The following is a 13,248-nucleotide window of genomic DNA, read 5'->3' as shown; positions in this document are numbered from 1 at the left end:
AAGAGGCAAACCAGACCATAACACTGCTGCTCCGTGAGTGTAGAGAACAAGTGGGCCGTGACGTTCTGCAGGTACACTGTGATATACTGTACGCTGTTTAGTCAGATTACCTTTCTCACAGTGCCTCCCTTCGCGTCCCATGGGACACTCGCATTTGTAGCCTCCCTCGGGCAGAGCCTGGCACTGGGAGGATGGATGGCACCTGTTGGGCTCGCATGGATCATGGACGTCAGCGCAAGTTGGACCTAGACACACACAGACGAATCCACAATGAGACAAGCACCGTTTTCAACCGCTTTCTCTTTCGCTCCATCTGAGAGGAGGGGGAGACAAAAAAGGGGATGGGGGAGGAGCGGGGTACGAGGATTTCCTCTGTAATAGAGGTCATTTTCTAATAGGATTTGGAAATATTACACATCCAGATTAAACAGTGGAGAGCCACCCTGCCACGCGGCCGTGTTTCTGGGCCAACGCCGGCTGTGGGAAAGGCTTGGGAGCTGGTGGATGATGGTTTTGCCCTCTGCCACAGCCCATCTGAATTCACCCGTCATTACTTTAGCAGTCAGAGCCTGTGGTGAGGAGAGCGCTTTAATGAACCTCATCCCCGCTGAGCTCACAGGACTCCCCCATTTTTCCTCACTCATGCTTTTTGTGGCTAGCTTTCATCCCCAACTCTCACTCCTTCCCTACCACAGCTCTTTCTCATATCTTTTCCTCCTCTCCCATCTCCTTAACTCTAATACTTTCTCACCTCCCTCATTCATCCGGCTGTCCTGACATGTCCTCTCCCCCAAACTACAACTCTCCCCGCTCGTTTATTCTCTCTCCCTAGCTTCCTGTGATCTGTCCCTCCCTTCGAGGCCGACAATCTTGGCCACTAAATCGACACGATGACAAAATTAACTTGAATGTGAGTCTGCAGGCGATGGTCCAACTCTCATTATCACCATTCATTTTACACCATGTTGCCAACACAACTTTGATCACAGCAATGCTTCTTCAGAGCGGAGGGTTATCTTTGCTTCTTCTCCGGCTTCTCAATAACAACAAAACATAAAAGAGCCTCTTATGTGAAAGGCAATAATATTGTAATGTGATACTTTATTGATCCACATTTTAAATTCCAGGAAAATAGCTCTTAAAATTTGTCTGGAAGGTGGTCTCACTAACCACTGAGCTGCCCCCATGTGAGTATAAAATCCTTTACTGTTCGAGCATAAAAGTTAACTCTAACAATTAATTTGGTTCTGGTGTGAAACTTTGTGCAGCAGGCTGCGGTACAACCAGTAAGGGGCACGCTTGGCTAAGCTCTGGTGGTGTCTGCTGTTAACTATATTCTGTCTGAGCTGCTTGTTAGTTGGCATCTGCTGGAGGGAAAGAAAAGCGGAGGAACGGATGTGGAAGAAGAGACAGGCCAAAGGCCATTCACTGAGCATTTGGTGGAAGTTTTCATGTTTTCTGTGCCGTGTCAACATTTAATCTCTCATTTCTGTGTTCGACGCACAGATTTGATGGTGTTGGTGTTTACAAAATGACTTGCAGCGCTCCCGCTGGGGGCATAAGTTACACTGTCAAATTAGGCTGTCAAGCTTACTTAGGATTTGTGAGTAAGTCATGACCACAGTGAATCCCAGAAGAGAAGGCAAAGTGAAGATATGGACGTAATTTTAACAAGGTGTTAGAAAAGTCAGGAAATTTCACACATGAATTTACATATTTTATACTTATTCCCCTGGAATAAACCCCTCAAACTGTCCATGCCTGTCCACAAATCCTAGTAGGACCATCGGGAGCACTGCTGAACTGCAGTATTGACGCTCCCTTTTTGTCGGCATCTTACCCCAGAATCCTTTGCTGCACTTGCAGTGGAACATTTCTGCCTCCTTGACCTGGCATGCAGCGCCGTTTTTGCATGGATTTGGCTGGCAGGGGTTGTTGCCACATTCACCCACGCCGCTGCCGTACAGACTGTCGCCACCGTTCTCCTGCAGGTTGAGCACCCGGTTGTTGACATCTAGCATGCGGATGCAGCCCACCAGACCCGTGGCCACCGCTGTCCTCTCCCTTACACTGAGGAGAGAAAGGGAAAGGAAAGAATGTCTTTTAATGGCATTTTTCAACACAAAGCTGACAGACCCTGTGGTGACAATTATCACACTACTGACCCCCACTTAGTAACACAGAGCTTAGAGTTAAGAAGACGCTCTGTCCTGTACATTGTGCAATATTGCTCATATAGTTAATGCAGCAATGTATGTCAATATATCACAATAAAGAATCGTTTTTCTGTCTGAGTCTTTTTTTCAGTTGTTGACTTCAAATCCTTGCTGTTTTATAAGATTGTTCACTTCCCATCAATATCTCGGCAACTGCTTAATTATAGAGCTACCTATGACTTATTTCTAATATATTGACATGTCTCATGTACAATCCAACAGTATAAAATCAACGGCCTGTCAAAAATTCATCCCAAGAGCAATCACTGATGCAATGAATGATGATGAGCAATGAAATGCTAAAATATTTGCCAAAGTCTCTTGAATACTGAAGAGGTGATGATATGATCATTTCCACTTGTTAAGTGGCTGTATCTCATTAGAGCAGGACCGATCAGTGTGCCGAAAAACAAGATGTGGTTGCTTTTTGCTTTACTGTATGTTTGCAAAATCTGAGCGAGCTAAGATTGGAGATCCACCCCAGGGAAGAAAGCAAGGCTGGATTACCATGCGGGCAACCCAGACCCCCAGTGCCCCCTGGAGGTCCCGCATTCACACGGTCAGTTGGTTGGTTGTGGTAATTTGATTTCAAATTCAAATGCAAATTCGTTTGGAACATTCACCTTTAAAGGACCATCAACATTTACACTGTGCACATCTGTAAATAAATTTGTGTTCAGCTAAATTAGAACAAATCAGAGCCCACAGCTGATTGACTTTCCCAGGGGGCCCCTAAAGGGTTAATCAGGCCATCCAAGTAAGATAAAAACTGTCTGTTAAAAAAAATCATTATTAATTTACTTCCTGTCCTGAATGTCATCATCACATTGTGTTACTGTAGAAAAAAGGTCTTACTCTGCCTTCATTTCTTCTGGCACTCCCCCAATGAACAGGTCGGTGTCAAGGTTGAGACCATCAGTGCCGCGTGGACTCTCGCCCTCGATGTGCGGCTCATTATCCACGCTGAGCATGGCGTTGCGCCGGTTGCGAGTCACCACCAGCTGATGCCAGCGGCCCTGATTGATTTGTACTTTGCTGACCACTGTGCCTGTGCCCGAACCTGTGTTGAACCTTAGACGAGGAAACGCAAAGCATGTTAGACTCATTCAGTCCACTTTATCCAACAATCAGGAGAAATGTGCTCAACGAGACAGAGAAGGATGACAGAAAGAAGGAGCAAGGATTCCCATTTGGGATTCCAAACTATGTCACTGGAATGAGGCAGTTACTCACCTTTGTCTTTCACAGACCTTTTTTTTTAATTAAACATTTTATCTAATGAGTTTTTGTTGAGAAAAGAGTCATATCATCACAGAAAAGAGCTGCGGAGTATGCGCACCCACAGATACGGTAGCATTAGCGCAACCTGAGAGCAATTATCTGCCACAAATAATTAGTTCTTCTCCCCACGTCTTGGATTTGCAGAGCTGTGGGTGGTAATCTCACTGCTGTATTTCTGGAATTGAGGCAGAGCTCCATTTGAAAGCACAAGTGACTAATGATCTCCTTTAGTTTGCCATTGATTTTGCTCTGAATAGAGAAATCTAACCTGGCCAGGCTGGGCAGAACTGAAAGGGCCTCGAAGGGTCAGGGTGAAACACAAGACCCAAAAGATAAGGAAAGCGGATGGTGTTTGAAATCAAAGGTCCAAAACAGACGCGGTGCAGAATCTCTAATTAGTCGATCTCCTCTGAAGACGCTGCCTTACCCCGAATGATTTTTTTATGCACAGTACTCCACTGTGGGGGAAGAGATGAATACTCAGTGTTTCTGCAGGTTTCTGGCAAGAAAACAGTCCAATTTTAAACAGGTTGGATGAAGCTGTTCAAATTCAAACGTGAAAACATATTCTTCAATTGCTGCTGTGCATAGATCCTAAAGGGACACGACACCATTTTTACTAGTCACACTGCGTGATACTCAGCCTGGCTTTGAGCCTACAAATCGTAAACAGAAAGCCAGTGTTGTGCTGTGGGTGTTTACCAGCAGGGTCAAACAAAAGGCACAACAGAGGTGCATTATGGGAGGTGTGGAGTTGGACCTTCATTAGGGAGTAAAAGTTGGAATATCTTGGCCTTGGCTTCATTAATTTGGACCAGTCTGATTTTAAAAATGTGTTATTTTATGGCTGCTCAAATATCCACATACAGCATCGGATGCAAAATCAACCCAATGAACAATAACATCTTACATTAAAGTCTGTCATTTGATATTGCAATATGAATAAATATTGCAATGTAATAAAATTTCTTGAAACTTAAAAGAGAAATAGTTTGTAGATAAATAATCAGATGGGAATGCTTGAATTGTATACCTGAAAAACTGAAGATAGTTCCTCATAGTACTGCTAAAACATTATATGTCCAGAAAGATTTCTTCTGCATTGATTTATAACATTGCCTCTAAAAGCCTCATGCAACTAAAGATGTTGCAGTTATAGGGAGTCCACTTTAAATAAACGAAAAATAAACAAATAACAACTCTGTACAAATGGTATAGTAAAACCTCTCTTTTGTCTGACAGGACTTGCCGTAAGGTCACCCAACTGCTACATGAATCGCCAATTTCAGTTCAAATTTGTATATATCTAATAAATATGGCGATCCTCATCAGCCCAGACTTGCACACTGTTTTATATATATATTTCTATAAACACTATATGTTACAGTCTACACTACATGTTGAGTCCTATGGCATCTATGAGCCATTTCTGGGCATATTCTTATGTCACTGCATCCATCTGAAAATACCAACATCATATTTTTACATGGACATTAACTAAGTATATATGCTACACACACATTTATGTCCATATGTTCCCACCATCTGCAAATGTGATCATGTGAACAGCTTATTTGCAAGTTTGAACACATTTCTGAAAGCATGCCTTCATAGCCGTAACCTGCAAATCTGTCAAGAAGCTTCTGGGTCTTTATTTATTTTCTGGCAGTGGTGTCTGCAACATGTTTACTTGCTGTAATTATTTGCCTCATTATCTTCCGTACTCTCTATTTGTTTAATTCTTATCTACATTTTCTCCCAGCTGCTGCTGCAATGACCCTGTTTCCCCACAGGGATCATTTAAGTTTCAGCAAATTTAATGAAACAAAGGCAGCAGAATCAATGGCTGGCAAAGCTGCTGCGCCTGAACTCTCACCTGAGCTCCACCCTGCCGTTGACCAGAGCCAGGGAGATGAAGTCCTTCTTGCCATCCTGGCCATTGTAGAGCAGGATGCCGGTCATCTCAGACGCTCTGAACTCCATGGCGATGCGGACTGTGTGATAGGCACTCATGGTTTGGAAAGCCAAGTACGATTGGCCTCCAAATGATGGGATGAAGTACTTGATCACTGTGGAGGAATGAAGACAACAAGCCAATCCTGTCATTACTACATGGCTTGTTTTATCGTGGCCTAAGAGGCATTTAATATGCATAATTAAGTGTTAGCGGAGCGGAGGTGGCGTGTCAGAGGCTGCTGATGACAGGGAAATAAGCCTTTCTGTCAGTTTATTTCAGGAATCATGTTTTCCCAACTTTATCAAGAGGAGAAGGTCGAGAAAAAGGAGGAGCTGAGCTTTTCACTCACCCTGAAGTCAAATACATTCACACGCTCACTGCACACACACACGCAAGCACGCACACACGCACAGGAAACCTTTGTTTTTCTGCCGCTCGACAATTACGATTATTATCATCCATTTTCTTCCCCAGGCTCCTTCTCTCTCCATCCATCTGTCTTTCTGTCCATTTCTCTGAGGAGAATGGCAGCTGATGAGCTGCCTCTTTTCTAATGACTTGATTGATCTAGGGGAGGCTGGTGTGCAGTTTGTGTGCAGTTAGCCACTCTAACTCAAAGACACACAGTGATTCTCACCAGCTAATCCCCATCAAAGCAATTAGTGTCAATTATCTTAAGATGCAGCTGTGTGAGGTTGCCCCTCATCCCCAAAAATCCCAAAGTAAGGTAAGAGTGAAGAAACAAAAGAGTTGTGCTTCTCAAGAAGTTCTCCTTGATTTCTGATTTTCTCCGGGGTGCTGATTGGATCCTGCATTGCCGCTGGTGTACAGCTCAGCGGTCGCTCACTTCTGAGGTGCTGAACCTGTCTGAATCACTTCAGATGAGTCTGAGGCGCAGCCACAGAGGAGAGATGTTTGTGTCTGACTCAATCACACCTCAACTTCTCCACTTTCAAAAAATATATCTGCTATAAAAACTGACACTCTGTTCCGAGCTCTGATTGCTGTTGTGTTGTTGAGCTTTTAATGACCCAATAAATCCACATCTGTGACCATGTAACATTGCATTTACATATCCCAGCACTAACTGAAAGTCATTACTCACACTGCTACTTAAGGTGTCATTTTGCAGCCACTTTGTAAAGCGCCAATTAGACAAAACATTAAAAAAAGCCTTAACAGAGGGAATTTTTTTTTTCTTTAAAATAAAAGTTTCATTAAATAGAATGTTCCTTTGATATTTGATATTTTTTATTATAATGGCATGTTTCTGCTGCTTTCTAAATATATTAAAGCACTTGAGGATGTGGTTAGCAGTGATTATAGAACAGCTAAAAGGCATGAATGGCACAGTGGAAAAAGGAGTGCTAAAACCCTTTTAGCTGCTGTAAAATCATTGGAAACGTCAGCCTTTGGTGGTTTCTTTGAAAATGCTAATTGCAATAGCACCAAATTACAGGGAAAGTCTGTTCCGGCTCAGTGTTGTAGATGAGTTTGAAATAAGCTCAGACTTTGAAACTTTCGATTAAAGAGTAATAACAAATACGGGAGAAGAAATAGTTCCTAATATATGAAGAAAAAGAAAGAAACAGCTCACCCTTCTCACACACAGAGCCTCCTCGCCCGGCGGGGCACTTGCAGCTGAAGTCATTGCCGTCGTCTTCGCAGGTGCCCCCGTGGAGGCAGGGGTGGGAGTTGCAGGGCTTCTGGGAGTTGTGGTGAAACCTAGTCCTAGCATGGGCGATGGTGGTGGCTGGAGGCAGCGTGGTCGGGGTGACAGCTGCCATGCTGGTGGAGGTCAGCACAGGCGTGGTGACCGGCACTGACGTTGTGGTGGTGCGTCTGCCATTGTAAGGCCTGCGAGTGGTGCCTGGTGGGCGGCGGGTGATGTAGGGGGTGGTTGGCGGAGGCCTGGTGGTAGTGGTGGTGCTGGGAGCAGCTGTGGTGACTGACGCCGTGGTGGTAGTAGTGGTGGTGAAGAGGGGCATGAAGGTGAGGCCTGTTAACAGAGCCAGAGAGGAGAACGGAAAATAGAAAAAGAAAAAGAGACGTTAAAGTATGTTGAGCTCGCGGCCCTGAGATTTCCTTTTCAGGACCTGTAAAGCCTTTGATAAATCACCTCATGAATAACTTAAAACCCCTTTTCATTTTATTAATCCCCGCACACTCCTGTTAAGTCCACACTGTATTACCATAATTGGTGAAGCTAATATTCTCGTCCTCCGGCTTCTTCACAACGATGCTGGTGTCTTTGGAGGCCTTCAGCTGCTTCAGCAGGGCTCCTTTGATGTCCTCCACCGTGTATCTCGTATCTACAATAAACAAGAGGTACAGGCTCTCAGGGCAGGGCCTCTCAGGAGCACTCAAAAGCAAATACAAGACTCAGGCTTCTTCGGTGGTACAATAGATATATCAGAAAGCCCACTGTATGACAGGTGGAGGTTCTCCAGGGACCACTTGTCCTCCACCCGCCACTTGTCCGCCTTCTTTCCAGATGAATCACCCTCATTACGTTTGCCGCAGATGTTCGCTTTACTGGCCATAGAGGGGCGCCGCTTTATGGCATTCGTATAGGTATGAAGGGTGCTAAACGATGCTCATCAAAACAGGAAAGAAGCACCTGGGGTGTGTGTGTTTGATTGTTGTCGAGTGTTTGTCACTGTATTAAGACACCTGTCAATCAACTTGAGAGTAACAAGCAGGTTCCATTCCCACTTTTGCTGGGCCACTTGAATTTTTCTCAATGTCACAAATTGTGCCTTTAACTGTAAAGGAGACTGTAAGAGGTGCTGGAACGGAGCACAAGTCGACAATCTCACTGATGCAGTCATTTAGGGAACCTTTCCTGGCTCTGATGAGTGACAAATACCACTCTGAACATCCAAGCAGAGGCAAAAGCCTTCATATGATGTGTGTTTTTTTAACACGGGCAAATGGCTGCATGCAAGAGATTAAGTTGGCATTGAGAGGAAATTTAAAAAAAGACACACATTAGGAAAAAACGTTCAGTACCTCACAATATTATGAGCCAAATAAAAAATAAGTAGAAATCACTCAAAGAGTGCATACCGCCGCCAAGGATGCACAATCCTGCTAAATTTGCTATTTTAATAATAGAAATGTTTAGAAGTTTTTAACCTTCATCCAGATCTAGATCGAGTACACACAGCAATGGAAAACTTAAATCCTGCCAATGCTTTGTGTAAGGATGAATTGTGTAAATCATGGCCAAATGTTGCCTCTCCACATCCCAGCCCGAGGGTTATGAGTGAGAAGGTAAAGTGCTTTTAAAATGTTGATTGTGGCTTGTTCTGCATAAAAACATAATTAGGCTTTCCTTGGTCAATGGCCTAACTTTCACCCCAATTTTATATCCCAATTAGCGAGCAGTTTTTGAGCTACCTTGCATGCCAAAAGACAAATCTTATGCTCTCCTCAAAGATCTCTCACCTGGTCTGAAGTGGGCCTCCACATCGGCCAGGATGGAGTTGCTGGGCCGCAGGTTACGGACACGAACGCTCATGAAGTCTTTGTGCACCTCTGACTTCCTGAACAACTCATTGAGCTGAGGAAGGAAGAGAGAGAGAGGGAAGAGAGTAGAGACAGAGAGATGATGAATGAGGCTGGTAATGAGCGCCACGCTATCATAGCCAGCGAATCCAATTCCCGAAGACTGTACTGTATCTCTGAAGAAGAAAGACTGCCTTTCAAATTGGGGCGCAGAGAAGAAACCTATCGGGTGTGGGTGCACAAATTGACATTTAGCTGCAGCCGTGGCATTAATTATTGGGACAAGTTTTCGGGAGGAGCTAAGATAAATGCCGTGCTACCCTGACATGTACTCCTGATTGGTTTTGCTTCTGATGCCCCCCTCCCCCTGCCGTGTGCAAGTTGTAACAGCCAGAAGAGCTCCTTAAGGAGGTTTGAAGAAAATGCTTTTTGAGCCAACAGTGGTGTGACAGCAGTTAAGACTGAAGTTGCCTTCAGCCAAAAAAATGTGGTCCAATATTTCATCTTAAAATTGGACCATTTTCATGCTGGAACTTTCAAAGTTACACATAGAGTACTCAGCGTTTGCCCATAATTATGTTCTTGTCAGCGTGGTTGTAGATTAATCACGCTCCCACATTTGACAGCAACAAGAAACGAGGAAAATCCTGCACATTTCAGCTGCTAGTTAAACTCACAGGAGCCACACTAACCCACGCCAGTGGAGCATCCTGTGAGTGGCTGCCTCCATTGTTTCCACTCCTCCACACGTCCCATCTTATCTCACGGATTTCACTAAAGCCAATCAATATCCACAAAATGATGTTTTCAAACCAAATTTCCCTATTATGTGTTATTTCCATTAAGGATCTGGGATTTGTGGACAAGGTGCAAATGGTTTAATGCTCAGCAACCACTTTTCTGCAGTTACACGAACAGCCTGCAACTTTTCCTTTTCTTTCAATATGCATTCAACCAAAAAGCAACATACTGTATATATCAGGCCGTTTTCAGACACGAGCAAGATGAGCTCCAGTGCAAAAAGCTGCTGATTCGGTCAGAGGCAGTTCAGCTTGAGGATTCGGATTACCTCCCCTCTAATTTGTGGGCTGAGGTGTGACAGCAAAGTGGACAGGTCGAAAACAAAATCCCCCAAAGCTGGCTTTGGGATGGGAATGGTTCTGGACAAACTCTCCGGTGGACACACTGACCTAGAAATTTCTTTCCTGTTTTTGTCTCACACATCCTAATTTACACACCAACTGTTACTGTTACAGCTCTTTTATGTGTTTACCCTATATGTATGTTCATACTGTGCGTGTGTGTGTGTGTGCGCGTGTGTGTGTGTGTGTGTGTGTGTGTGTGTGTGTGTGTGTGTGTGTGTGTGTGTGTGCGTGTGTGTCCATGTGTGCACTAAGAGTGTGTGTTGGAAGATGAAGGGGGGGTGGCTGCTGTCAAGTGGCACACCAGGCTTCAGAGACACACATGCTAAGAGTGTTAACGAGCTCTCTCACACACACATGCGCAAATTGCTGTGAGGTAGTAGATTAGATCCCAGTGGGGGCTAGTGACACCGATTCAACAGCTGGTAGATGTGTAATGTGTATACAGACACACACACACTACGTCCCCATTTCATCAGAGGAGCGAGGCTCTGGCTTGACAACACAGACATTTGTTCAAAAGTCTGAGCTCGGCAGAGAAAACGGACAGTGGAGAAATGCGACCAGGGTGAACGGCCCGGGCCAAACTGTGATTACCGCACAGGCTCTGCGACTGCCTGGGCCTTGGCTGACTAACGGCAGCTGGCGTCACCGCCATCCAAACTTAAGAGACTCATATCCAGAATAAGGACTTGTTTTTTCAAAATATCAGAAAAAATCTTAATTAATCTCACATGAGATGCCGCTTTCTGGTGCTGTGAAGTGTTTGGCAAGCAATTGACAAATTAGTCTTTGCACAAGCCTGCAGAGAGCTGTTAGTGTTTTTATACTTCTCTTAATAAACTTGAAGAGTTTCTGGAAGCCCCCATGTAATGTCTACACTAACTCAGCCCTTAAGCTCACATGCGGTGCGTGGAATGAAACACCAGCCAAATTCTGTGAAAATTCTTAATTAATCAACAGGAAATGTGAGTCTCAGTCTGGAAATGATTAGAATTTTTATTCTGATATTAAAATAATAGTCAATAATAATTGAACCACCACGAGGAATCTTATTTTGTTCTGATCTATCTAAAAAAAAAAAAAAACTGGTATTCAATCACTAGATTCTTTCTGAGGGGCCACCTGATGTAACAGTTTGCCAATACTCTCCTTTTATTAAAAATCAAATATCTGCCAGGCGACGTTGTCTCCCTCTGCTATGATGTATGTTCCTCCCTGACCAAAGCTAGCGAATACGTTTTTATCATTGCTCTTTTTCTATCAGATGTCTGACCAGAGAAATCACTCCAGCCCAGCGTGGCAGAATATTACACAGCACCTTCAGGGATGTCAAGTCTGTAAAACCTGCAATGAAGCCTCGCTGAGTCTGCCTGAAGGAGCTCGTACAATTTGATTAGTCTGGCTCTGTGTGAAGAGTTTCAGTGTCTCGAGATGCTTTGAATGTTGATTCAGAAGCTTTTCCACCCTTCACATGAAGATTCTTGGGAAAACACTAAACTCAAAGCAAGACTGTGTCACTTAGGCTGAACAGTTTCAACTGGGTCCTGACTGGAGCCAGTTGCTTTAATGCAGAATCAGTTGAGCTTTTTGGCCACTTGAGGGCAGCAGAACAAGCTGACAACACCATATATGACATACTATTAGTACATTATGAAGTTGTTCTGCCATTTGCTTGCAGCGTTAACATACGTGAAAACTGATTAGTGCAGCTTTATAGACATGACCGTTTCCTGGTGAGGTCGTTGTGTTTTACTCCCATGAAATGTGTGTCTGTACATGGGAAAATGCAGTGCAACATTAGCACAAGCAGAGAAGAGTCATAAAGTAAAGCAGTAGTAGTGAGTCGAGCTGAGGGTGTTAAATCAAAAGAAGGTGTATTTTATTGCTTATGAGTCAACTTTTCATTCGCTAGAGGATTGTGTTATTTGATTCTTTAGACAGTGTCAGTCTCACTTTAATGGTAAAATTGGCAAAATATTGTATTTCTGCAGACCTAGTCAAAAAATACTGTGTCATTATTGCTGCTTGAACTGTAGTCCAAACACCACTTACAGCACTCTCTATGCCGCGGGACGTCTCTCCAAACAGCTCCGACTTGGGATCATCCATCTCAGGGGTGTGGACCATCTCCTGGCCCTCCACCTCGTCCAAATGCAGGAAGCCGCTGAACCTCATGGTGGCTGAAGGGAGAGGAAGAACACGTGGTACTGAAACGCCAGAGCTCAAACCTTCTTCTATCACTCAGTTCCCGCTGCCTTCACACGGTGCTTGTTTTGAGGTCGTGCCAGTTTTGGGTTAGTGATGGATTGTGTGTTTGTGTGTGTTTGACAAGGGGAGGTTAGTGAGTTTGTTGGTGATTGCGTGTGGGTTTAAAGAGGGCTGGAGCTTGGCTCTTAAAGGAGAACGCAGTGGTGGTGGACGTTGTGGTGGTGGAAGAGGTGGACTGTGAGATATGAGAGAAGGAAGGAACGAGGAATAAGGGAAGGTGGAAAAATGGGCCAGTTTTACCAGACCGAGACTCGTCCCAAAAGCTGGCCGAGGCACGGAGCGCTGGGCAAAAAGACAACAAGTTAGACAGAAACACAAATACAAGACAAGAGGAAAAACAACACACACACTCAAGAGGAAACAGCTCAAAAGTGCCTTCTTCAGCAAAGAGAAAGCCACCCTTTCCGACCTTGAGGGTTATGTTGTCCAACATTTATCACCTCTCTATATGCTTTCTTTGTACAGCCGACAGAGAGGAGAGGGCTGGAAATAAAGCTCAAAGCGGAGGTGATTTGTGTGTGTGTGTGTGTGTGTGTGTGTGTGTGTGTGTGTGTGTGTGTGTGTGTGTGTGTGTGTGTGTGTGTGTGAGTGAGGTGAAGAACAGAGGAGCATGCGAGGCGCTGATGCCGGGCTTCCACGCCGTTCGTAATCAGCAGAACAAATTGCCCAAATCAATCATGACTGCCCCTGCCTGAGCAACGGCAGAGAGAACGCGAACAGCACTTGTATGATTATCGTGAAAGATAGCCGTAATTGTCTCTTTAATGCCACCAGACCGGTGACTGACACAGCCTGGTTAAAACTGCATGAAAAGGACAGCAGACGCTGCCGACACACACCCGCCCCGCTCACGTTCCCTCTGTCTCCCCTC

General features: G+C 44.5%; 1 protein-coding gene across 6 annotated transcripts in view; it reads right to left on the bottom strand.

Moving 5' to 3' along the window:
• agrn (agrin) overlaps positions 1-13,248 on the bottom strand; it is a 240,347-nt gene that overhangs the window by 22,262 nt on the left and 204,837 nt on the right. For all 6 annotated transcript variants that reach the window (XM_070968416.1, XM_070968417.1, XM_070968419.1 and 3 more), the window contains 8 exons: positions 12,162-12,289; positions 8,905-9,019; positions 7,647-7,766; positions 7,052-7,453; positions 5,374-5,566; positions 3,072-3,287; positions 1,841-2,070; positions 111-245 (listed from right to left, as the gene is read on the bottom strand). In XM_070968416.1, coding sequence (XP_070824517.1) covers positions 111-245; positions 1,841-2,070; positions 3,072-3,287; positions 5,374-5,566; positions 7,052-7,453; positions 7,647-7,766; positions 8,905-9,019; positions 12,162-12,289 — 1,539 coding nt within the window. The remainder of the gene's footprint in view (positions 1-110; positions 246-1,840; positions 2,071-3,071; positions 3,288-5,373; positions 5,567-7,051; positions 7,454-7,646; positions 7,767-8,904; positions 9,020-12,161; positions 12,290-13,248) is intronic.

This window comes from Chaetodon trifascialis, chromosome 8 (genome assembly GCF_039877785.1).
Source record: "Chaetodon trifascialis isolate fChaTrf1 chromosome 8, fChaTrf1.hap1, whole genome shotgun sequence".
Classification (NCBI taxonomy): domain Eukaryota; kingdom Metazoa; phylum Chordata; class Actinopteri; order Chaetodontiformes; family Chaetodontidae; genus Chaetodon; species Chaetodon trifascialis.
Note: the sequence above shows the minus strand (reverse complement) of the source record. Positions and strands in the feature narration are given on the sequence as shown.